The 26959-nt window shown below is 49.4% G+C and overlaps 1 protein-coding gene across 3 annotated transcripts in view; it reads left to right on the top strand.

The window, feature by feature from the left end:
* Positions 1–26959, top strand: part of LOC142316948 (microtubule-actin cross-linking factor 1, isoforms 6/7-like) — a 204694-nt gene that overhangs the window by 164857 nt on the left and 12878 nt on the right. For all 3 annotated transcript variants that reach the window (XM_075352764.1, XM_075352765.1, XM_075352766.1), the window contains exons 27-28: positions 14144–14303; positions 16601–16798. In XM_075352764.1, coding sequence (XP_075208879.1) covers positions 14144–14303; positions 16601–16798 — 358 coding nt within the window. The remainder of the gene's footprint in view (positions 1–14143; positions 14304–16600; positions 16799–26959) is intronic.

The raw sequence follows: 26959 nt of genomic DNA, 5'->3' as shown, positions 1-26959 counted from the left end.
CATCACAAGGTCTATCAGTTCTGGAGACACCCGGGAGTGGAGGCGGCTCATCACAAGGTCTATCAGTTCTGGTGGCACCCGGCAGTGGAGGCGGCTCATCACAAGGTCTATCAGTTCTGGTGACACCCGGCAGTGGAGGCGGCTCATCACAAGGTCTATCAGTTCTGGTGACACCCGGCAGTGGAGGCGGCTCATCACAAGGTCTATCAGTTCTGGTGGCACCCGGCAGTGGAGGCGGCTCATCACAAGGTCTATCAGTTCTGGTGGCACCCGGGAGTGGAGGCGGCTCATCACAAGGTCTATCAGTTCTGGTGGCACCCGGCAGTGGAGGCGGCTCATCACAAGGTCTATCAGTTCTGGTGACACCCGGCAGTGGAGGCGGCTCATCACAAGGTCTATCAGTTCTGGTGGCACCCGGCAGTGGAGGCGGCTCATCACAAGGTCTATCAGTTCTGGTGGCACCCGGCAGTGGAGGCGGCTCGTCTGCTCCATAATAGTGACATCACAGACGTCCATACAAGCACCGAGCGACGCGCGTTACACAAGTCTGGAATGGAGGCCCGAAAAAAGGTGAAGAAGCCGCAACTGCAATATCATCATAAGAAGCGTCAGCTCCAGATTACAAAGAAGAACAAGAAGTGGAAGATTGGAAACGGGAGATCGGGAGCGATGAGAAGAAAGACCATAGACAGCTCTAATGGGGAAATGGGAAGAAGGGACTAACGGATCGAGAAATTGGAGGAACTGTCAAGGTCGCTGGAGGAAGCCTGATGGTTCGGGTACATGGAGAGACATGAGAAGAATCTGCAGAACTCATCATCTGCTGGATACATCTCACATTTATGTATGAGAAGCTGAGATGATTGTCTATAAAATGAAGGGAGCAATACCGCAGATCCAGGATGTGGGCACCTGAGACAGCGGATACAGGAGGCCTGTGGCAGCATTTCTTCTGAGGAATTGCTCTCGGTGTGTCAGGAGCGGGAGAAGAGAATCGCGTTGACAATCCAAAACAATGGGCAGCACTTTGAGCACATCCTTTAGTGGTTACTGTCGTTGTTTCATGTCACAAATGTGTCTAAGTCGATAATGAATAAAGCTATGTTAAAAATGAGCACAACATTGTTTTTCTCGTGCAATTCTCTGTGTTTGTTGTGTCACATAGTTGAATTAAAAATGGCGGCTTTGCAGATGGCCGCCATGGGCGTCACCCAGCCTGAAATGTTGGCCCCTCCCATGTACTAATATTCCACAAACGGTAAGGTGATATCAGCAAACACTTCCATTTTTATTAGGGTGTATCCATACTTATGGGCCACACTCTTTATAGATACAGAATCGTTCATACTATATAGATACAGAACCATTCTTACAATATAGATACAGAACCATTCTTACAATATAGATACAGAACCATTCATACAATATAGATTTAGAACCATTCATACTATACAAATACTGAACCATTCATACATTATAGATACAGAGCCATTCATGCTATATAGATACAGAACCATTCATAATATACAAATACTGAACCATTCATACAGTATAGATACAGAACCATTCATGCTATATAGATACAGAACCATTCATACTATATAGATACAGAACCATTCATACAATATAGATACCGAACCATTCATACAATATAGATCTAGAACCATTCATACTGTACAAATACTGAACCATTCATACATTATAGATACAGAACTATTCATACATTATAGATACAGAACCATTCATACTATATAGATACAGAACCATTCATACATTATAGATACAGAACCATTCATACTATATACATACAGAACCATTCATAATATACAAATATTGAAACCATTCATACATTATAGATACAGAGCCATTCATACTATATAGATACAGAATCACTCAACCAATATACTATAGGTACAGAACTATTAATACTACATAGATGCAGAACCATTCATACTATACAAATACAGAACCATAGAACAAGCATAGGAGATAGTACATTCCCTAAGGAAAGGAACCAAAACTTAAGATAAAATTAATTTTATTGATATCAAGATAAAATGTATGAAATAAAAAACGTCTCCTGATGAAGCAGGAAGTGAAACGGACGTCACGTCGGAGTGGAGGGATCCGAGGTCTATTCATCACTCTGCCTGTCCCAGAGTAAGTTTTACTTCTGACCACGTTACATTTATTTTTGGTTAATAAACATACATTGTATTACTGACTGTGTTGTGCCCGTATTCTCTATCTCGATCGTAATGGTAGTATTATGTAATACAGCTCCCATAGTGAGCTATGTCTATAGAGAGTAATACTGCCACCTTGTGGTCACAACATGGTAGTGCAACTTGCATAGATGTGTATAACTGGTGATGGATTTTCAGTGACCAAGAAACTTTGTTGCAGCGCTTAGCACTTCACTGAGCAATGTATATATTTACCACTGCATTTTGTGCACGTCTTATTATATTATTATTTATCTGCTTGTCATATGAAGCCGTCTTGTAGCAGCACCTAGCGTTACACAGGGAACCTCTTATGCCGAATATTGTATTGTGTGGAGATTTATTGGTTACTTTATTTTTTACTCACCTTATTATCTCGTTACATGGAAAATGTATGAAGCTTGTTCTTCATACGTGATGGTCTGGCGCACAATATCTGTATAATTCCTCAGATCCCTTTTTGTACTTATTGCTGTACTTTTTTATTTCATACTTTTTATCTTGACATCAATAAAATTATTATTTTATCCCAAGTTTTGGTTCCTTTGCTTAGCGGGTGTACTATCTCCTATTCTTGTTCTATAATTATAGTGGAGCTTTTGTGGTTAGAGGAACTTTCCTCATAGTATATACATGACCATTTTATAGTATGAAAAATACAGAACCATTGATACTATATAGATATAGAACCATTTATTCTATATAGATACAGAACTATTCACTCTATATAGATACAGAACCATTCATACTGTATAGATATAGAACCATTTATACTACTGGATATATAGATCCATTTATTCTATATAGATACAGAACTATTCATACTATATATAGAACCATTAATACTATATAGATACAGAACCATTCATACTATATAGATATAGAACCATTTATTCTATATAGATACAGAACTATTCATACTATATATAGAACCATTAATACTATATAGATACAGAACATTCATACTATATAGATATAGAACCATTTATTCTATATAGATACAGAACTATTCATACTATATATAGAACCATTAATACTATATAGATACAAAACCATTCATACTATATAGAACCATTTATTCTATATAGATACAGAACTATTCATACTATATATAGAACCATTAATATTATATAGATACAGAACCATTCATACTGTATAGATATATAACCATTTATACTACTGTATATAGATCCATTTATTCTATATAGATACAGAACTATTCATACTATATATAGAACCATTAATACTATATAGATACAGAACCATTCATACTATATAGATATAGAACCATTTATTCTATATAGATACAGAACTATTCATACTATATATAGAACCATTAATACTATATAGATACAGAACCATTTATACTATATAGATATAGAACCATTGATACTATATACTGTAGATACAGAACCATTTATACTATATAGATACAGAACCATTTATTCTATATAGATACAGAACTATTCATACTGTATGTATATATATAGAACCATTTATTCTATATAGATACAGAACTATTCATACTATATATAGAACCATTAATACTATATAGATACAGAACCATTCATACTATATAGATATAGAACCATTTATTCTATATAGATACAGAACTATTCATACTATATATAGAACCATTAATATTATATAGATACAGAACCATTCATACTGTATAGATATATAACCATTTATACTACTGTATATAGATCCATTTATTCTATATAGATACAGAACTATTCATAGAACCATTAATACTATATAGATACAGAACCATTCATACTATATAGATATAGAACCATTTATTCTATATAGATACAGAACTATTCATACTATATATAGAACCATTAATTCTATATAGATACAGAACCATTTATACTATATAGATATAGAACCATTGATACTATATACTGTAGATACAGAACCATTTATACTATATAGATACCGAACCATTTATTCTATATAGATACAGAACTATTCATACTGTATGTATATATATAGAACCATTTATTCTATATAGATACAGAACTATTCATACTATATATAGAACCGTTAATTCTATATAGATACAGAACCATTCATACTGTATAGATATAGAACCATTCATACTACTGTATATAGATCCATTTATTCTATATAGATTATTATTATTAATTATTATAGCGCCATTTATTCCATGGCGCTTTACAAGTGAAAGAGGGTATACGTACAACAATCATTAACAGTACAACTATATACTAATGTATATAGATCCATTTATTCTATATAGATACAGAACTATTCATACTATATATAGAACCATTAATACTATATAGATACAGACCCATTCATACTATATAGATATAGAACCATTTATTCTATATAGATACAGAACTATTCATACTATATATAGAACCATTAATATTATATAGATACAGAACCATTCATACTGTATAGATATATAACCATTTATACTACTGTATATAGATCCATTTATTCTATATAGATACAGAACTATTCATAGAACCATTAATACTATATAGATACAGAACCATTCATACTATATAGATACAGAACCATTCATACTATATAGATATAGAACCATTTATTCTATATAGATACAGAACTATTCATACTATATATAGAACCATTAATTCTATATAGATACAGAACCATTGATACTATATACTGTAGATACAGAACCATTTATACTATATAGATACCGAACCATTTATTCTATATAGATACAGAACTATTCATACTGTATGTATATATATAGAACCATTTATTCTATATAGATACAGAACTATTCATACTATATATAGAACCGTTAATTCTATATAGATACAGAACCATTCATACTGTATAGATATAGAACCATTCATACTACTGTATATAGATCCATTTATTCTATATAGATTATTATTATTAATTATTATAGCGCCATTTATTCCATGGCGCTTTACAAGTGAAAGAGGGTATACGTACAACAATCATTAACAGTACAACTATATACTAATGTATATAGATCCATTTATTCTATATAGATACAGAACTATTCATACTATATATAGAACCATTAATACTATATAGATACAGACCCATTCATACTATATAGATATAGAACCATTTATTCTATATAGATACAGAACTATTCATACTATATATAGAACCATTAATATTATATAGATACAGAACCATTCATACTGTATAGATATATAGCCATTTATACTACTGTATATAGATCCATTTATTCTATATAGATACAGAACTATTCTTACTATATATAGAACCATTTATACTATATAGGTACAGAACCATTCATACTATATCGATATAGAACCATTTATACTATATAGATACAGAACTGTCACAAACCACCGGGGGGGTCACTCAGAAATCCCCCGCGCTGGCTACCAGTACGTCACAATCGGGGGGTAACAAGTGGGGGTCACCCCTCCTTTATACCTCCCGACCGACAGACAGAGCACGTGACGCGCTCTCTAGCGCCCCTCTTATAGTCAGGCCAATTATGGAATTGCCCGACCATAAGCAAGGAGGCCGCTATACTACTTATGCCGATTATTGAAGGGTCCCCGGTGAGAGTAGGGTATATATTCCCCCGACCTCCGCGGGCGGAATATATAAAATCTCCCCGAATCTCACTGGCCTCCCCACAATAATCCTTGGCACAATTCGCTGCCACCAACCGATTTACGGTAACTATTAGCCGAACACACAGACGTGGGATTCAAGATCGAGATAACAGAACAGCCCAAGATTAATTATATAATTTAATCAGCCTAAAGCACACTAGAAACTACAATATATACAATAGGGAATCTACAGAATATACATATGTCAGAGTACAGTTACAGATAAAGCATGGTTTACAACAGGTATGCAATTCAATCAGTTACCTTGTGCGTCTGGCCACAGGGGGGCGCTGTAGACCAGGTTTCTAGGAACTCCCACAGATGTTTCCTGCACGTGCCCCCAGCGAAAGAACCCTTGGAAAATGGCCGAAGTAGGGTTATCAACCTGGGCAGATCCAGGTCCCCTCCTACCTTCGTGACCTCACAGGGAGCACTGCTCCACCCCTGGCTTGAGTTATGGACAATATCCCAACATGGAATATGGGCCATAACTTTGCCTGGGAGCGTCGTAGGCGGACGCCAATGCTCTCATTGTGACAGTTATGAATTTAGCTACAGAACGAGGGGACTCATGACTTGTCTGCCAGTTCCCCATTGGCTGATATCACGCCTGGGGCATTTCCCAATGTCCTGCTCCCATAAAAAGGGGGTGCCGGCATCGTCCACATGCGGAGACACCATTTTTATGGTTGCCATATTTATCGGAAATATGGCTTGCGAGATATGAACCATTTTTTACTGGAGTCGTTCTGTCTGGCTATTTCCATAGCCTTGCTAATGAGATACAGCTCTTGTTACAGGGTGACGGCAGGGAGTCATCCTGTGTCCATTGTTCCCACACCACCTCATTTCCATATCACAGGACATGGCCATGAAGGTGTAAGTGGAACACTGAGAAAAGAAGGGAGGGGGCACTGCCAGGGAGTGATGAGGGACTATGACTGGAGTCATAATTCATCTTCATATCCCGGGATTTGCCTCACACCTCCCCCCTTTTGAGGGCGCTAGGGGGCAGCACACTCCGGTGTTCCCCCGTGCGCCCGTCCGCGACCTCTCCTTGTCGGGACAGCCCGTCTGCGTTACCGTGGTCACGGCCCCTTTTGTGGTGAATGGTGAAGTTGTATTGCTGGAGCGCAAGGCTCCATCGCAACAATCGCCCATTCGTCCCAGAGACGGTGTGCAACCAGCTGAGGGGATTGTGGTCCGTCTCCACGATGAAGTGGCGCCCGTATAGATAGGGTTGCAGACGCTGCAGGGCCCACACTATGGCCAGGCACTCCTTCTCCATCGTGGAATAGGCAACTTCCCTTGGTAACAGCTTCCTGCTCAGGTACAAGACTGGGTGCTCTTGGCTCGCAGAGTCCACCTGGCTGAGCACCGCACCGAGGCCGAAGTCACTGGCGTCGGTCTGTACTACAAACGGCCGCGTGAAGTCGGCTGCCTGTAGCACGGGCGGGCTGGACAGGGCGTCCTTTAGGGCCCGGAAGGCTGTCTCGCAGTCCATTGTCCAATCGACTGCAGAGGGCAGCTTCTTCTTGGTGAGGTCCGTCAAGGGCTTTGCCAGGCTACTATAGCATGGAACAAACCTCCTATAGTACCCAGCGGTCCCCAAGAAGGACATCACCTGCTTCTTGGTCCTGGGGGTGGGCCAGGATGCGATGGCTTCCACTTTCTCAGGCTCGGGCTTCAGTGTTCTCCCACCTACCCGGTGACCGAGGTACTGGACCTCGCTCATGGCCAGCTGACACTTTCCCGGCTTGATGGTCAAACCTGCCCGGTGGATCCGCCTGAGCACCTGTGCTAGATGCTCTAGGTGGTCCTCCCAGGTGGGACTGAAGACGGCAATGTCATCCAGGTACGCGGCCGCGTACCCTTCAAGTCCCTTGAGCAGGGTGTTGACCATCCGCTGGAAAGTGGCAGGGGCATTCCTCATCCCGAATGGCATCACCGTGGACTCGTACAGTCCAAATGGGGTAATAAAGGCAGAGCGTTCCCTGGCCTTGCGAGTCAGGGGGATCTGCCAATATCCCCGGCTCAGATCCATGATGGTCAGGTACTGAGCCCCGGCCAACTGATCGAGCAGGTCATCGATGCGTGGCATTGGGTACGCATCGGCGACCGTGACCGCATTGAGCCCCCTGTAGTCCACGCAGAACCGAGTGGTTCGGTCCTTCTTAGGGACGAGGACTACAGGCGAGGCCCAAGCGCTGTTGGATGCCTGGATCACCCCCAGCTTCAGCATCTCGTCAATCTCCTGGCGCATGTGTTGCTGCACCTCCAGGGAGACCCGATATGCTGAACGCCGGATCGGGGGATGATCCCCAGTGTCCACGTGATGGACAGCCAAGTCAGTCCTTCCGGGCTGGTTGGTAAACAACCCCCGGAAGGGGTGTAGGGTGGCCCACAGCTGGGACCGTTGGTCCTCCAAGAGCTGGTGGCCAACCTCCACATCCTCAATGGATCCGCCTGCCCTAACCTGGGCTAGCATATCCAAGAGGGTTTCCGCTTCTCCCTCCTCGGGCAGGTTGCACACGGGGAGCGCACATGCCTCCCGCTCATGATGTGCCTTCATCATGTTCACATGGAAGGGCTTCCGCCTTCCACGGGCAGGGTCCAGGGTGACCAGGTACGTCACAGGGTTGAGCTGCTGGTACACGAGGTATGGGCCTTCCCAGGCTGCCTGAAGCTTGTCCTGTGGTACGGGGACCAGTACCCACACCTTTTGACCCACTTGGTAGGTCCTCTCACAAGCGTTCTGGTCGTACCAACGCTTCTGATCGGCCTGGGCTTGAGCCATATTGTCGTGTACCAGTTGCGTCAAGGCCTGCATTTTGTCCCGGAAGCGCATGACATACTCGATAACCGACACTCCAGGGGTGGCCAAATCCCCTTCCCAAGCCTCTTTCACCAGAGCCAGGGGGCCCCGCACACGTCGCCCGTACAGGAGCTCAAACGGTGAGAATCCTGTTGAGGCCTGTGGAACCTCCCGGTAAGCAAATAACAGGTGTGGGAGATACCGCTCCCAGTCACGCCCATGGGAGTCGACCAACATCTTAAGCATCTGCTTTAAGGTGCCATTGAACCGCTCGCACAGGCCATTAGTCTGTGGATGGTACGGGCTGGCCACCAGATGTCGCACCTGGACTTGCTTACAGAGGGCCTCCATCAGCTGGGACATGAATTGGGTCCCCCGGTCAGTGAGCATTTCCTGGGGAAAACCCACTCGGGAGAAAATCTCCAGCAATGCGGTGGCCACCTTGTCAGCCCGAATGGACGACAAGGCCACTGCTTCTGGGTACCGGGTGGCATAGTCCACTACCGTCAGTATGAAGCGTTTCCCGGAGCTGCTGGGGATGGCCAGCGGGCCGACCAGATCCACAGCCACCCTCCTGAAAGGCTCATCGATGATGGGCAGAGATACCAGTGGGGCTTTGGGGCGTGGCCCCGCCTTCCCCACTCTCTGACAGGTTTCACACGAACGGCAGTAGGCAGCCACATCGGCCCCCATTTTTGGCCAGTAGAAATGCTGGTTTAACCTGGCCTTGGTCTTAGCGATCCCTAGGTGTCCGGCCATCGGAATCTCATGTGCGATCCGCAACAACTCCGTCCGGAACGGATAGGGTACCACCAACTGTCGGTCCCTGGGCCACGCCTCCGGTGAACCCTGCTGGACCGTGGCCCGGTACAGCCGTCCTTGGTCCCAGACCACTCGCTCCGGGTCCGAGTCCGAGGGAGGCTGTGCCGCCTGCTCCTTAAGAGCTTTCAGGCTGTCGTCAGCTTCTAACGCTGCCTGAAACCCCTGACTAGATGTGGCCAGAATCGACGAGACTGTCACATCTTCAGTCAGTACCCCGGGACCTGTGTCCTGGCCTCCACCTGACTCGGCTGCCACTTGGTCAGAAGGGGAAGAGCTATCGGACCTCCGGGAGGCCCCTTGGCTTCCAGCACTCCCACTGCGGGTGACAGCGGCCACAGCCGCTGCGACCGTGGGTCGTGCCTGCTCCTCCTCCGTTCCTGACCAAGTCGCCGGTTCAGGCAGACCTACCTGGCTTCCTGACACCCCGGTTGTGGGGGAACCATGCACCGAGATCTTACCTGGGAGCACTTCCGCTCCTGGACCGGCCCCAATCTCACCTGCCTGTTCCCCCCCTGCAGCAACAGAACCCCGCTGTGAAATCTCTGGGGACCCCACATTTGCTGTGGTAGCCCCCACCCCACCCACTGGTCCTCCCCCTGCAGCACCCTGCTCTCTGCTTATCCCTGCAGAGGGCAACAGATCCCAGCTCACAGGCTGGTTACTTGTAGAGGCATTGTCACACCTTTCTCTGACCCCCTCCCCTGTCACAGCTGCAGCTGTGTGTGTGTCTATGGTGTCTATGCAAGCAGAAATATCAGAGTTCACTCCTTCCTCCCTTACATCATTCATAGATAACACATTAACATTGTTAGGAGTCATGTCAGTACGGGCTGAAGGTTCAGCCCTTGGTTGGGGCCCAAACTGGGAGGTTATCTGCCCCAAATCTGTCCCAAGTAGCACGTTTGCAGGGATCCGATCAGTTACCCCCACCTCCCTCACCCCTCGCCCTGCGCCCCAGTCCACATAAATGTCAGCAACAGGCAGCGCCGGGTCAGTGCCTCCAATCCCGGAGACAGCGAGGGTTTTTCCAGGGATCAAGTCTTGGGGGGACACCATCTCAGGCCGCACCAGAGTCACCTCCGAGGCGCTGTCTCGCAGTCCTATGGTCACAGACCGGCCGACGGTGACAGGTTGGAAGCTGTCCAGGGACCTACCACCACCCCCACCCACACAATACACCTTGGGCGGCCCTGGGGACGGGGACGGAGCCGGGGCCTTGGGACGCTGAGGGCACATGGCCTTGAAGTGTCCAGGTAGGTTGCACTGGTGGCACCGTCTTGGTTCTGCCACGGGCCTGGAGAGGGGAGTTGAGGGGGACACCCCCTGCAGTCTAGGGGCAGGTGGGGCAGTCGCAGAATTCATCTTACCCCCTCTCCAGGTGCTGCTGGTGGCCGCTCTCCTGGCCTCAGGGGCCCGGTTGTTGGTGTAGTCATCGGCAAGGGCAGCTGTAGCCGTGGACCCCTTTGGCTTCTGGTCTCGGATGAACTGGCGGAGATCCTCAGGGCAGTTCCACAAGAGTTGCTCCGTGATGAACAAGTCCAGGATCTCCGGTCCGGTGGAAAGCTGCAGGCCTTGGGTCCAGTGGTCGGCAGCTCGGGCAAGTGCCCGCCGGTGGTCAGCCCAGGAGTCCTTTGGTCCCTTCTGTAGGCTCCGGAACTTCTTGCGGTAGGACTCTGGAGTGAGGTTGTACTGTTGGATCAGGGCCCGCTTGATGGTGTCGTAGCCCTGATCTGCCTCAGCAGGCAAGTCCCCAAGGACATCCAGGGCCTTACCCCTTAAACGGGGGGTCAGGTATTTGGCCCACTGGTCCTTGTCCAGATGGTGCTGCAAGCAAGTCCGTTCAAAAGCAGTCAAGAAAGAGTCCAAGTCTCCATCCTTCTCCAGCACTGGGAAGTCCTCAACACGGACCTTTGGAAGTTTGGTGTTTTGAAGGTCACATGTGGCTGATGAGGGCCGGAGCTGAGCTAGCTGCAGCTGGTAGTCACGGTCTGCCTGTCGCTCTCGCTCTCGCTCTTCACGCGCTGCCTGCCGCTCTCGCTCCGCAGCCTCACGCTCTGCGTGCCGCTCTGCCCTGCGCTCTGCCAGGAGTTCCTTGTAGCCCTTCTGGTCTCCAGCCTGGAGAAGGGCCATAGCCATTTGAAGAAGGCTATCCGAGCCTCCCAGGCTCGGTGGAATGGCACGTGGTGATCTGCGGCACGCTGCGGAGCCTGGTGATTCACTGTCCCTTTCAGAGCGGAGGGCTGGCATCTGGCTCGTTGAGGAACCTTGGGTGAGCTCCTCCTCATCTTGTCCAGCAGTGCCAGGTTGCGCAATGTCCTCGGCAGAACGGTTTTCTGGCGTCGAGCTCCTGGAGGACTCGTGGGCCACCTCCTCATTGCTGTCCACAGCACCGTCCTCCCTCTCTTCGGCTCCTGCCTTAGCATTGGCCAGTTGCATAGCTCTGCTCCTGGTGCCATCAGCCATTCTTGCAGACTTTTGGTCACTGACACAGAACTGACACCTGATGCCTCCACACACCTTACAGTATCTGCACTCTGACACTCTAGTGTTGAGCTAGTCTGAAGACCCCAGCAGCCACAGCTGCTGCAGGCAGTCTTTAGTGTCTGGGAGTATGGGTCTCACACTCACACACACTATTATCTCGATCCCACCGCTATGCCACCAATATGTCACAAACCACCGGGGGGGGTCACTCAGAAATCCCCCGCGCTGGCTACCAGTACGTCACAATCGGGGGGTAACAAGTGGGGGTCACCCCTCCTTTATACCTCCCGACCGACAGACAGAGCACGTGACGCGCTCTCTAGCGCCCCTCTTATAGTCAGGCCAATTATGGAATTGCCCGACCATAAGCAAGGAGGCCGCTATACTACTTATGCCGATTATTGAAGGGTCCCCGGTGAGAGTAGGGTATATATTCCCCCGACCTCCGCGGGCGGAATATATAAAATCTCCCCGAATCTCACTGGCCTCCCCACAATAATCCTTGGCACAATTCGCTGCCACCAACCGATTTACGGTAACTATTAGCCGAACACACAGACGTGGGATTCAAGATCGAGATAACAGAACAGCCCAAGATTAATTATATAATTTAATCAGCCTAAAGCACACTAGAAACTACAATATATACAATAGGGAATCTACAGAATATACATATGTCAGAGTACAGTTACAGATAAAGCATGGTTTACAACAGGTATGCAATTCAATCAGTTACCTTGTGCGTCTGGCCACAGGGGGGCGCTGTAGACCAGGTTTCTAGGAACTCCCACAGATGTTTCCTGCACGTGCCCCCAGCGAAAGAACCCTTGGAAAATGGCCGAAGTAGGGTTATCAACCTGGGCAGATCCAGGTCCCCTCCTACCTTCGTGACCTCACAGGGAGCACTGCTCCACCCCTGGCTTGAGTTATGGACAATATCCCAACATGGAATATGGGCTATAACTTTGCCTGGGAGCGTCGTAGGCGGACGCCAATGCTCTCATTGTGACAGTTATGAATTTAGCTACAGAACGAGGGGACTCATGACCTGTCTGCCAGTTCCCCATTGGCTGATATCACGCCTGGGGCATTTCCCAATGTCCTGCTCCCATAAAAAGGGTGTGCCGGCATCGTCCACATGCGGAGACACCATTTTTATGGTTGCCATATTTATCGGAAATATGGCTTGCGAGATATGAACCATTTTTTACTGGAGTCGTTCTGTCTGGCTATTTCCATAGCCTTGCTAATGAGATACAGCTCTTGTTACAGGGTGACGGCAGGGAGTCATCCTGTGTCCATTGTTCCCACACCACCTCATTTCCATATCACAGGACATGGCCATGAAGGTGTAAGTGGAACACTGAGAAAAGAAGGGAGGGGGCACTGCCAGGGAGTGATGAGGGACTATGACTGGAGTCATAATTCATCTTCATATCCCGGGATTTGCCTCACAGGTACAGAACCATTCATACTATATCGATATAGAACCATTTATACTATATAGATACAGAACCATTTATACTATATAGATACAGAACCATTTATACTATATAGATACAGAACCATTTATACTATATAGATACAGAACCATTTATACTATATAGATACAGAACCATTTATACTATATAGATACCGAACCATTTATACTATATAGATACAGAACCATTTATACTATATAGATACAGAACCATTCAATCAATATAGATACAGAACCATTCATATTATATAGATATAGAACCATTAATACTATATAGATACAGAACCATTTATACTATATATATACACAGAACCATTCAATCAATATAGATGCAGAACCATTCATATTAAATAGATACAGAACCATTCTTATTATTGAAATGTATATGTAAGGCATAATCAAACATTAGGGGTTATATTTTGTTAACGTCTCCTTGTATACAGTAGATTATCGAGTTGCTGGGAGACGATGACACGGAGCAGTATATACTATATATATTATATATAATAAAGTCTGAAGAAATCCCCCAGGTTAATTTGCTTATAGCACAGATGTTGGAGGGCTACAATGGAGGACTGACCTGGGGCAATGCGCCCCGGCCCCCCTCCTTGCCGCCCCCATATATGTTATATTACACTCTGCGCTGTCTTACACCCGTTATATGTGACTGTGATGTCCCCCGCAGGCAGCAGAAGCTGGAGGAGTCCCTCCTGTTCTCCGGGAAGTTTACAGATGCCCTCCAGGCCCTCATGGACTGGCTGTACAGAGCGGAGCCGCAGCTCTCTGAGGAGACACCACTAGGGGGAGACAGAGATCTGGTCACTGACCTGCTAGATAAACACAAGGTGAGCACAGCGCCTCACTCCGCATGGGGCCCTTTAAGAGAATTATTCTGCCTGGAGGTGAGCGCTGTCGTCTAGTGATTATATTATATATCACCCTCAAGATCATCCGGGGTCCGTGCACACGACCTACAGACTAACACTGCTGATTAATAGTCAGTCTTTGCAGCATGCTGGAAATTGAGACCCAGCTTATTAGACAACAGCTGACATCTAATGTCTAGAGATGGGCGTACCCGCAGATAGTCGTGATTGGCAAGTCCAACCGCATTAAAAAAAAAAACAAAAAAAATTGTTTGGTTTAATCCTGCATATCTGCCCGACCCCCATATAAGTCTATGGGTACCTGAATATTGTGCCTTATAATGGTGGTAGAAGGACTAGGGGGATTAGAGCAAGCGCGTTATACTTACCGAGTCTCCTGCGTGGCTGTCACACGACTTCCGGGGCCACTCATTACCCTCATACATATTCACTGCTTCCCCCGCCCACTGGCCATCCTGTCGTCTCTGATTGGTTGCAGTCAGACCGCGCCCCCCACCCTCTGTGATTGGTTGGAATCACATATGCTGTCTGCGTACCTATAATGGTATAAAAATAAATGAATAAAAAAATTAGCGTCGGGTCCCGCCATATTGTGCTACTCAGCACAGATAAATCCACGGCTACAGGCTGCAGCCCCCAGCCCTGCACTTATCTTGGTTGTGTATCAAAATAAGAGGCTTTTTTTTTCTAATTATTTAAATAAATAGGCCCTGCATCTCTTGGCACAAAACAGTTTTGATGCTGTTTAGCTGCAGTTTTCTGCCAGGAGATACAAATTTGGTGCTGAAATTAATACACCGTATTCCTGCACCACATCTACAGCTCCTGACAAAAAGACACATCAATACTGCATCAAAACCGCTGTGACCACAGACAAACTGATCCAGAAATACATTGAGGTGGCTCTGCCCCTTCCTTGTATCAGAGGATGGACTCCAGCGCTAATGAATTATCAATGATCCGCACTCACTTTCATCTTGGTTTTCTATTTATTTTCCTCAAGTCATCATATACCATAGTCTATACATTATCGTATATGATGACTTGAAGACAATATATTAATAAACAAACAAGATGAAAGTGAGTGCCGATCATTGATTAATTTGCAGATAATCTGAGTGATGCGGATCAGTCAGTCTCTGTCTGAAGCCACAGTGGACAGTCATGTTCTGTACCCGCGCGCTGTGACTTCAGGACGTAGCAGAGCCGGAATCATCATGGGACCTCATGTGGATTACATCGGAACTGGGTGTTTGAGGGTTAATAAATTGGAGAAAGAAGAGAATCAGGGTGTTTTTTCTTGGATTTTATTTCAAATAAAGGATTTTTTGTGTTTATTTCTTCTCACTTACAGATTAGTAATGGGGGTTCTCATTGATGCCTCTCATTACTAATCTAGGGCTTAGTGGCAGCTGTGGGCTGTCATTAACCCCCATTAGTACCCCAATTGCCACTGCACTAGGGCAATTGGGATGAGCTGGGTAAAGTTCCGGGACTGTACACATCTAATGGATGCGACAATCCTGGGCGGCTGCAGGGTGCTATTTTTAGGCTGGGTGGGTCCCAATAACCATGGGTCTCCCCAGCCTGAGAATACCAGCCCCCAGCTGTCGGCTTTATTTTAGCTGGGTATCAAAATTAAGGTGAACACAGGCTATTTGTAAAAAATATTTATTAAAAAAAAAAGCTGCATGATGTTCCTCTTATTATACACAGTCAAGATAAGTGCACGGCTGGGGGCTGCAGCCTGTGGATGTGGCTTCATCTGTGCTGGGTATCATAATATAAGGAGACCCTACGCCAATTTATTTATTTACTTTTTTATTTTTACTCCACTATAAAGACGCAGACCGAGTGTGTGATTCCAACCAATCACAGACGCTGTCACAGAGAGTGGGGGCATGGTCTGACTGCAACCAATCACACGACAGGGCTGCTGGTGGGCGGGGGAAGTAGTGAATATGTATGAGATCTAATGAGCGGCCCTGGAAGCATTGTTATAGCTGCGCAGGAGACTTGGTAAGTGTAACGCTCCGGCTTCATTCCCCATTTTCTTTCATTTTCCTTTTTTTTTAACTATCTGGTTGGCTGAATCTGTTACGCGGAGTTCCCTGAGAGTCCGTGTTGGGGGTTGGTGAATGGACACTAGGTATCCGGTGCGGATCCCGAATTTTAAAGCCTGGGTTCACCAATCACTACTAGTGGCAGATATGGAAACTGCGTCATCTCACTCCAGTCCAATCTCTTGTGTCCAGGCGTTCCAGAAAGAGCTGGGGAAGAGAGCGGGCTCCATGAAGACCCTCAGGCACTCCGTCCGGGACCTAAGCCGGGGGGGCGTCGGGACGGACTCGCACTGGCTGCAGAGACAGATGGAGGAGCTGAGCCACCGCTGGGACCTCGTGTGTCAGCTGTCCGTCAGCAAGCAGGCGAAACTGGAGGCCTCGCTGCGACAGGTCCGTGTCCGGAGGCCGAGGCCACAACTGCCGACAACCCGACAACCTCACCAGAGGCAACACCGGGGGGGGCTGACAACCTCACACTATATACAGGCTGGGGGTCAGTAAGAGGGGTCTGACAACCTCACACTATATACAGGCTGGGGGTCAGTAAGAGGGGTCTGACAACCTCACACTATATACAGGCTGGGGGTCAGCAAGAGGGGGTCTGACAACCTCACACTATATTCAGGCTGGGGGTCAGTAAGAGGGGGGCTGACAACCTCACACTATACACAGGCTGGGGGTCAGTAAGAGGGGGGCTGACAACCTCACACTATATACAGGCTGGGGGTCAGTAAGAGGGGGGCTGACAACCTCACACTATACACAGGCTGGGGGTCAGTAAGAGGGGGGCTGACAACCTCACACTATACACAGGCTGGGGGTCAGTAAGAGGGGGTCTGACAACCTCACACTATATAGAGGCTGGGGGTCAGTAAGAGGGGTCTGACAACCTCACACTATATACAGGCTGGGGGTCAGCAAGAGGGGGTCTGACAACCTCACACTATATTCAGGCTGGGGGTCAGTAAGAGGGGTCTGACAACCTCACACTATATACAGGCTGGGGGTCAGCAAGAGGGGGTCTGACAACCTCACACTATATACAGGCTGGGGGTCAGTAAGAGGGGTCTGACAACCTCACACTATATACAGGCTGGGGGTCAGTAAGAGGGGGGGCTGACAACCTCACACTATATACAGGCTGGGGGTCAGTAAGAGGGGGGGGGGCTGACAACCTCACACTATATACAGGCTGGGGGTCAGTAAGAGAGGGGCTGACAACCTCACACTGTATACAGGCTGGGGGTCAGTAAAAGGGGGGGGCTGACAACCTCACACTATATACAGGCTGGGGGTCAGCAAGAGGGGGGCTGACAACCTCACACTATATACAGGCTGGGGGTCAGTAAGAGGGGGGGCTGACAACCTCACACTATATACAGGCTGGGGGTCAGTAAGAGGGGGGCTGACAACCTCACACTATATACAGGCTGGGGGTCAGTAAGAGGGGGGCTGACAACCTCACACTATATACAGGCTGGGGGACAGTAAGAGGGGGGCTGACAACCTCACACTATATACAGGCTGGGGGTCAGTAAGAGGGGGGCTGACAACCTCACACTATATACAGGCTGGGGGTCAGTAAGAGGGGGGCTGACAACCTCACACTATACACAGGCTGGGGGTCAGTAATAGGGGGGCTGACAACCTCACACTATATACAGGCTGGGGGTCAGTAAGAGGGGGTCTGACAACCTCACACTATATAGAGGCTGGGGGTCAGTAAGAGGGGGTCTGACAACCTCACACTATATACAGGCTGGGGGTCAGTAAGAGGGGGGCTGACAACCTCACACTATATACAGGCTGGGGGTCAGTAAGAGGGGGGCTGACAACCTCACACTATATACAGGCTGGGGGTCAGTAAGAGGGGGGCTGACAACCTCACACTATATACAGGCTGGGGGTCAGTAAGAGGGGGGCTGACAACCTCACACTATACACAGGCTGGGGTCAGTAAGAGGGGGGCTGACAACCTCACACTATATACAGGCTGGGGGTCAGTAAGAGAGGGGGGCTGACAACCTCACACTATATACAGGCTGGGGTCAGTAAGAGGGGGTCTGACAACCTCACACTATACACAGGCTGGGGGTCAGTAAGAGAGGGGGGCTGACAACCTCACACTATATACAGGCTGGGGTCAGTAAGAGGGGGTCTGACAACCTCACTCTATATACAGGCTGGGGGTCAGTAAGAGGGAGGGGGGCTGACAACCTCACACTATATACAGGCTGGGGGTCAGTAATAGGGGGGCTGACAACCTCACACTATATACAGGCTGGGGGTCAGTAAGAGGGAGGGGGCTGACAACCTCACACTATATAGAGGCTGGGGGTCAGTAAGAGGGGGTCTGACAACCTCACACTATATACAGGCTGGGGGTCAGTAAGAGGGGGGCTGACAACCTCACACTATATACAGGCTGGGGGTCAGTAAGAGGGGGTCTGACAACCTCACACTATATACAGGCTGGGTGTCAGTAAGGGGGGGCTGACAACCTCACACTATATACAGGCTGGGGGTCAGTAAGAGGGAGGGGGGCTGACAACCTCACACTATATACAGGCTGGGGGTCAGTAATAGGGGGGCTGACAACCTCACACTGTATACAGGCTGGGGGTCAGTAAGAGAGGGGGTCTGACAACCTCACACTATATACAGGCTGGGGGTCAGTAAGAGAGGGGCTGACAACCTCACACTATATACAGGCTGGGGTCAGTAAGAGGGGGGCTGACAACCTCACACTATATACAGGCTGGGGGTCAGTAAGAGGGGGGCTGACAACCTCACACTATATACAGGCTGGGGGTCAGTAATAGGGGGGCTGACAACCTCACACTATATACAGGCTGGGGGTCAGTAAGAGGGGGGGGCTGACAACCTCACACTATATACAGGCTGGGGGTCAGTAAGAGGGGGTCTGACAACCTCACACTATATACAGGCTGGGGGTCAGTAAGAGGGGGGCTGACAACCTCACACTATATACAGGCTGGGGGTCAGTAATAGGGGGGCTGACAACCTCACACTATATACAGGCTGGGGGTCAGTAAGAGGGGGGGGCTGACAACCTCACACTATATACAGGCTGGGGGTCAGTAAGAGGGGGTCTGACAACCTCACACTATATACAGGCTGGGGGTCAGTAAGAGGGGGGCTGACAACCTCACACTATATACAGGCTGGGGGTCAGTAATAGGGGGGCTGACAACCTCACACTATATAGAGGCTGGGGGTCAGTAAGAGGGGGTCTGACAACCTCACACTATATACAGGCTGGGGGTCAGTAAGAGGGGGGCTGACAACCTCACACTATATACAGGCTGGGGGTCAGTAAGAGGGGGTCTGACAACCTCACACTATATACAGGCTGGGGGTCAGTAAGGGGGGGGGCTGACAACCTCACACTATATACAGGCTGGGGGTCAGTAAGAGAGGGGCTGACAACCTCACACTATATACAGGCTGGGGGTCAGTAAGAGGGGGCTGACAACCTCACACTATATACAGGCTGGGGGTCAGTAATAGGGGGGCTGACAACCTCACACTATATACAGGCTGGGGGTCAGTAAGAGGGGGTCTGACAACCTCACACTATATACAGGCTGGGGGTCAGTAAGAGGGGGGCTGACAACCTCACACTATATACAGGCTGGGGGTCAGTAAGAGGGGGTCTGACAACCTCACACTATATACAGGCTGGGGGTCAGTAAGGGGGGGGCTGACAACCTCACACTATATACAGGCTGGGGGTCAGTAAGAGAGGGGCTGACAACCTCACACTATATACAGGCTGGGGGTCAGTAAGAGGGGGCTGACAACCTCACACTATATACAGGCTGGGGGTCAGTAATAGGGGGGCTGACAACCTCACACTATATACAGGCTGGGGGTCAGTAAGAGGGGGTCTGACAACCTCACACTATATACAGGCTGGGGGTCAGTAAGAGGGGGGCTGACAACCTCACACTATATACAGGCTGGGGGTCAGTAAGAGGGGTCTGACAACCTCACACTATATACAGGCTGGGGGTCAGCAAGAGGGGGTCTGACAACCTCACACTATATAGAGGCTGGGGGTCAGTAAGAGGGGGTCTGACAACCTCACACTATATACAGGCTGGGGGTCAGTAAGAGGGGGGCTGACAACCTCACACTATATACAGGCTGGGGGTCAGTAAGGGGGGGGCTGACAACCTCACACTATATACAGGCTGGGGGTCAGTAAGAGAGGGGCTGACAACCTCACACTATATACAGGCTGGGGGTCAGTAAGAGGGGGCTGACAACCTCACACTATATACAGGCTGGGGGTCAGTAATAGGGGGGCTGACAACCTCACACTATATACAGGCTGGGGGTCAGTAAGAGGGGGTCTGACAACCTCACACTATATACAGGCTGGGGGTCAGTAAGAGGGGGGCTGACAACCTCACACTATATACAGGCTGGGGGTCAGTAAGAGGGGTCTGACAACCTCACACTATATACAGGCTGGGGGTCAGCAAGAGGGGGTCTGACAACCTCACACTATATAGAGGCTGGGGGTCAGTAAGAGGGGGTCTGACAACCTCACACTATATACAGGCTGGGGGTCAGTAAGAGGGGGGCTGACAACCTCACACTATATACAGGCTGGGGGTCAGTAAGAGGGAGGGGGGCTGACAACCTCACACTATATACAGGCTGGGGGTCAGTAAGAGGGGGGCTGACAACCTCACACTATATACAGGCTGGGGGTCAGTAAGAGGGGGGCTGACAACCTCACACTATATACAGGCTGGGGGTCAGTAAGAGAGGGGGTCTGACAACCTCACACTATATACAGGCTGGGGGTCAGTAAGAGGGGGGCTGACAACCTCACACTGTATACAGGCTGGGGGTCAGTAAGAGAGGGGGTCTGACAACCTCACACTATATACAGGCTGGGGGTCAGTAAGGGGGGGCTGACAACCTCACACTATATACAGGCTGGGGGTCAGTAAGAGGGAGGGGGGCTGACAACCTCACACTATATACAGGCTGGGGGTCAGTAATAGGGGGGCTGACAACCTCACACTGTATACAGGCTGGGGGTCAGTAAGAGAGGGGGTCTGACAACCTCACACTATATACAGGCTGGGGTCAGTAAGAGGGGGGCTGACAACCTCACACTATATACAGGCTGGGGGTCAGTAAGAGGGGGGCTGACAACCTCACACTATATACAGGCTGGGGGTCAGTAATAGGGGGGCTGACAACCTCACACTATACACAGGCTGGGGGTCAGTAATAGGGGGGCTGACAACCTCACACTATATACAGGCTGGGGGTCAGTAAGAGGGGGGCTGACAACCTCACACTATACACAGGCTGGGGGTCAGTAATAGGGGGGCTGACAACCTCACACTATATACAGGCTGGGGGTCAGTAATAGGGGGGCTGACAACCTCACACTATATACAGGCTGGGGGTCAGTAAGAGGGGGGCTGACAACCTCACACTATATACAGGCTGGGGGTCAGTAAGAGGGGTCTGACAACCTCACACTATATACAGGCTGGGGGTCAGTAAGAGGGGGGCTGACAACCTCACACTATATACAGGCTGGGGGTCAGTAAGAGGGGGGCTGACAACCTCACACTATATACAGGCTGGGGGTCAGTAAGAGGGGGGCTGACAACCTCACACTATATACAGGCTGGGGGTCAGTAAGAGGGGGGCTGACAACCTCACACTATATACAGGCTGGGGGACAGTAAGAGGGGGGCTGACAACCTCACACTATATACAGGCTGGGGGTCAGTAAAAGGGGGGCTGACAACCTCACACTATATACAGGCTGGGGGTCAGTAATAGGGGGGCTGACAACCTCACACTATATACAGGCTGGGGTCAGTAAGAGAGGGGGGCTGACAACCTCACACTATATACAGGCTGGGGGTCAGTAATAGGGGGGCTGACAACCTCACACTATATACAGGCTGGGGGTCAGTAAGAGAGGGGCTGACAACCTCACACTATATACAGGCTGGGGGTCAGTAAGAGGGGGGGCTGACAACCTCACACTATACACAGGCTGGGGGTCAGTAATAGGGGGGCTGACAACCTCACACTATATACAGGCTGGGGGTCAGTAATAGGGGGGCTGACAACCTCACACTATATACAGGCTGGGGTCAGTAAGAGAGGGGGGCTGACAACCTCACACTATATACAGGCTGGGGGTCAGTAATAGGGGGGCTGACAACCTCACACTATATACAGGCTGGGGGTCAGTAATAGGGGGGCTGACAACCTCACACTATATACAGGCTGGGGGTCAGTAAGAGGGGGTCTGACAACCTCACACTATATACAGGCTGGGGGTCAGTAAGAGGGGGGCTGACAACCTCACACTATATACAGGCTGGGGGACAGTAAGAGGGGGGCTGACAACCTCACACTATATACAGGCTGGGGGTCAGTAAAAGGGGGGCTGACAACCTCACACTATATACAGGCTGGGGGTCAGTAATAGGGGGGCTGACAACCTCACACTATATACAGGCTGGGGTCAGTAAGAGAGGGGGGCTGACAACCTCACACTATATACAGGCTGGGGGTCAGTAATAGGGGGGCTGACAACCTCACACTATATACAGGCTGGGGGTCAGTAAGAGAGGGGCTGACAACCTCACACTATATACAGGCTGGGGGTCAGTAAGAGGGGGGGCTGACAACCTCACACTATACACAGGCTGGGGGTCAGTAATAGGGGGGCTGACAACCTCACACTATATACAGGCTGGGGGTCAGTAAGAGAGGGGCTGACAACCTCACACTATATACAGGCTGGGGGTCAGTAAGAGGGGGGGCTGACAACCTCACACTATATACAGGCTGGGGGTCAGTAATAGGGGGGCTGACAACCTCACACTATATACAGGCTGGGGTCAGTAAGAGAGGGGGGCTGACAACCTCACACTATATACAGGCTGGGGGTCAGTAATAGGGGGGCTGACAACCTCACACTATATACAGGCTGGGGGTCAGTAATAGGGGGGCTGACAACCTCACACTATATACAGGCTGGGGGTCAGTAAGAGGGGGTCTGACAACCTCACACTATATACAGGCTGGGGGTCAGTAATAGGGGGGCTGACAACCTCACACTATATACAGGCTGGGGGTCAGTAAGGGGGGGGCTGACAACCTCACACTATATAGAGGCTGGGGGTCAGTAAGAGGGGGTCTGACAACCTCCAACTATATACAGGCTGGGGGTCAGTAAGAGGGGGGCTGAAAACCTCACACTATATACAGGCTGGGGGTCAGTAAGAGGGGGGGCTGACAACCTCACACTATATACAGGCTGGGGGTCAGTAAGAGGGGGGCTGACAACCTCACACTATATACAGGCTGGGGGTCAGTAAGAGGGGGGCTGACAACCTCACACTATATACAGGCTGGGGGTCAGTAAGAGGGGGGCTGACAACCTCACACTGTATACAGGCTGGGGGTCAGTAAGAGGGGGGCTGACAACCTCACACTATATACAGGCTGGGGGTCAGTAAGAGGGGGGCTGACAACCTCACACTGTATACAGGCTGGGGGACAGTAAGAGGGGGGCTGACAACCTCACACTATATACAGGCTGGGGGTCAGTAAGAGGGGGGCTGACAACCTCACACTATATACAGGCTGGGGGTCAGTAAGAGGGGGGCTGACAACCTCACACTGTATAGAGGCTGGGGGTCAGTAAGAGGGGGTCTGACAACCTCACACTATATAGAGGCTGGGGGTCAGTAAGAGGGGGGCTGACAACCTCACACTATATACAGGCTGGGGGTCAGTAAGAGGGGGTCTGACAACCTCACACTATATAGAGGCTGGGGGTCAGTAATAGGGGGGCTGACAACCTCACACTATATACAGGCTGGGGGTCAGTAAGAGGGGGTCTGACAACCTCACACTATATAGAGGCTGGGGGTCAGTAAGAGGGGGTCTGACAACCTCACACTATATACAGGCTGGGGGTCAGTAAGAGGGGGGCTGAAAACCTCACACTATATACAGGCTGGGGGTCAGTAAGAGGGGGGCTGACAACCTCACACTATATACAGGCTGGGGGTCAGTAAGAGGGGGGCTGACAACCTCACACTGTATACAGGCTGGGGGTCAGTAAGAGGGGGGCTGACAACCTCACACTGTATACAGGCTGGGGGTCAGTAAGAGAGGGGGGCTGACAACCTCACACTGTATACAGGCTGGGGGTCAGTAAGAGGGGGGCTGACAACCTCACACTATATACAGGCTGGGGGTCAGTAAGAGGGGGGCTGACAACCTCACACTATATACAGGCTGGGGTCAGTAAGAGGGGGGCTGACAACCTCACACTATATACAGGCTGGGGGTCAGTAAGAGGGGGGCTGACAACCTCACACTGTATACAGGCTGGGGGTCAGCAAGAGGGGGGCTGACAACCTCACACTATATACAGGCTGGGGGTCAGTAAGAGGGGGGCTGACAACCTCACACTATATACAGGCTGGGGGTCAGTAATAGGGGGGCTGACAACCTCACACTATATACAGGCTGGGGGTCAGTAAGAGGGGTCTGACAACCTCACACTATATACAGGCTGGGGGTCAGTAAGAGGGGGGCTGACAACCTCACACTATATACAGGCTGGGGGTCAGTAATAGGGGGGCTGACAACCTCACACTATATACAGGCTGGGGGTCAGTAATAGGGGGTCTGACAACCTCACACTATATAGAGGCTGGGGGTCAGTAAGAGGGGGTCTGACAACCTCACACTATATAGAGGCTGGGGGTCAGTAAGAGGGGGTCTGACAACCTCACACTATATAGAGGCTGGGGGTCAGTAAGAGGGGGGCTGACAACCTCACACTATATACAGGCTGGGGGTCAGTAAGAGGGGGGCTGACAACCTCACACTATATACAGGCTGGGGGTCAGTAAGAGGGGGGCTGAAAACCTCACACTATATACAGGCTGGGGGTCAGTAAGAGGGGGGCTGACAACCTCACACTATATACAGGCTGGGGGTCAGTAAGAGGGGGGCTGACAACCTCACACTATATACAGGCTGGGGGTCAGTAAGAGGGGTCTGACAACCTCACACTATATACAGGCTGGGGGTCAGTAAGAGGGGGGCTGACAACCTCACACTATATACAGGCTGGGGGTCAGTAAGAGGGGGGCTGACAACCTCACACTGTATACAGGCTGGGGGTCAGTAAGAGAGGGGGGCTGACAACCTCACACTATATACAGGCTGGGGTCAGTAAGAGGGGGGCTGACAACCTCACACTATATACAGGCTGGGGGTCAGTAATAGGGGGGCTGACAACCTCACACTATATACAGGCTGGGGGTCAGTAAGAGGGGGTCTGACAACCTCACACTATATACAGGCTGGGGGTCAGTAAGAGGGGGGCTGACAACCTCACACTATATACAGGCTGGGGGTCAGTAATAGGGGGGCTGACAACCTCACACTATATACAGGCTGGGGGTCAGTAAGAGAGGGGGGCTGACAACCTCACACTATATACAGGCTGGGGGTCAGTAAGAGGGGGGCTGACAACCTCACACTATACACAGGCTGGGGGTCAGTAATAGGGGGGCTGACAACCTCACACTATATACAGGCTGGGGGTCAGTAAGAGGGGGTCTGACAACCTCACACTATATAGAGGCTGGGGGTCAGTAAGAGGGGGTCTGACAACCTCACACTATATACAGGCTGGGGGTCAGTAAGAGGGGGGCTGAAAACCTCACACTATATACAGGCTGGGGGTCAGTAAGAGGGGGGGCTGACAACCTCACACTATATACAGGCTGGGGGTCAGTAAGAGGGGGGCTGACAACCTCACACTATATACAGGCTGGGGGTCAGTAAGAGGGGGGCTGACAACCTCACACTATATACAGGCTGGGGGACAGTAAGAGGGGGGCTGACAACCTCACACTATATACAGGCTGGGGGACAGTAAGAGGGGGGCTGACAACCTCACACTATATACAGGCTGGGGGTCAGTAATAGGGGGGCTGACAACCTCACACTATACACAGGCTGGGGTCAGTAAGAGGGGGGGCTGACAACCTCACACTATACACAGGCTGGGGGTCAGTAATAGGGGGGCTGACAACCTCACACTATATACAGGCTGGGGGTCAGTAATAGGGGGGCTGACAACCTCACACTATATACAGGCTGGGGGTCAGTAAGAGGGGGTCTGACAACCTCACACTATATAGAGGCTGGGGGTCAGTAAGAGGGGGTCTGACAACCTCACACTATATACAGGCTGGGGGTCAGTAATAGGGGGGCTGACAACCTCACACTATATACAGGCTGGGGGTCAGTAATAGGGGGTCTGACAACCTCACACTATATAGAGGCTGGGGGTCAGTAAGAGGGGGTCTGACAACCTCACACTATATACAGGCTGGGGGTCAGTAAGAGGGGGGCTGAAAACCTCACACTATATACAGGCTGGGGGTCAGTAAGAGGGGGTCTGACAACCTCACACTATATACAGGCTGGGGGTCAGTAAGA

Source organism: Anomaloglossus baeobatrachus, chromosome 6 (assembly GCF_048569485.1).
Source record: "Anomaloglossus baeobatrachus isolate aAnoBae1 chromosome 6, aAnoBae1.hap1, whole genome shotgun sequence".
In the NCBI taxonomy this organism is placed as follows: Eukaryota; Metazoa; Chordata; class Amphibia; order Anura; family Aromobatidae; genus Anomaloglossus; species Anomaloglossus baeobatrachus.
The sequence above is the reverse complement of the archived record's forward strand: the minus strand, read 5'-3'. Positions and strand labels throughout refer to the sequence as shown.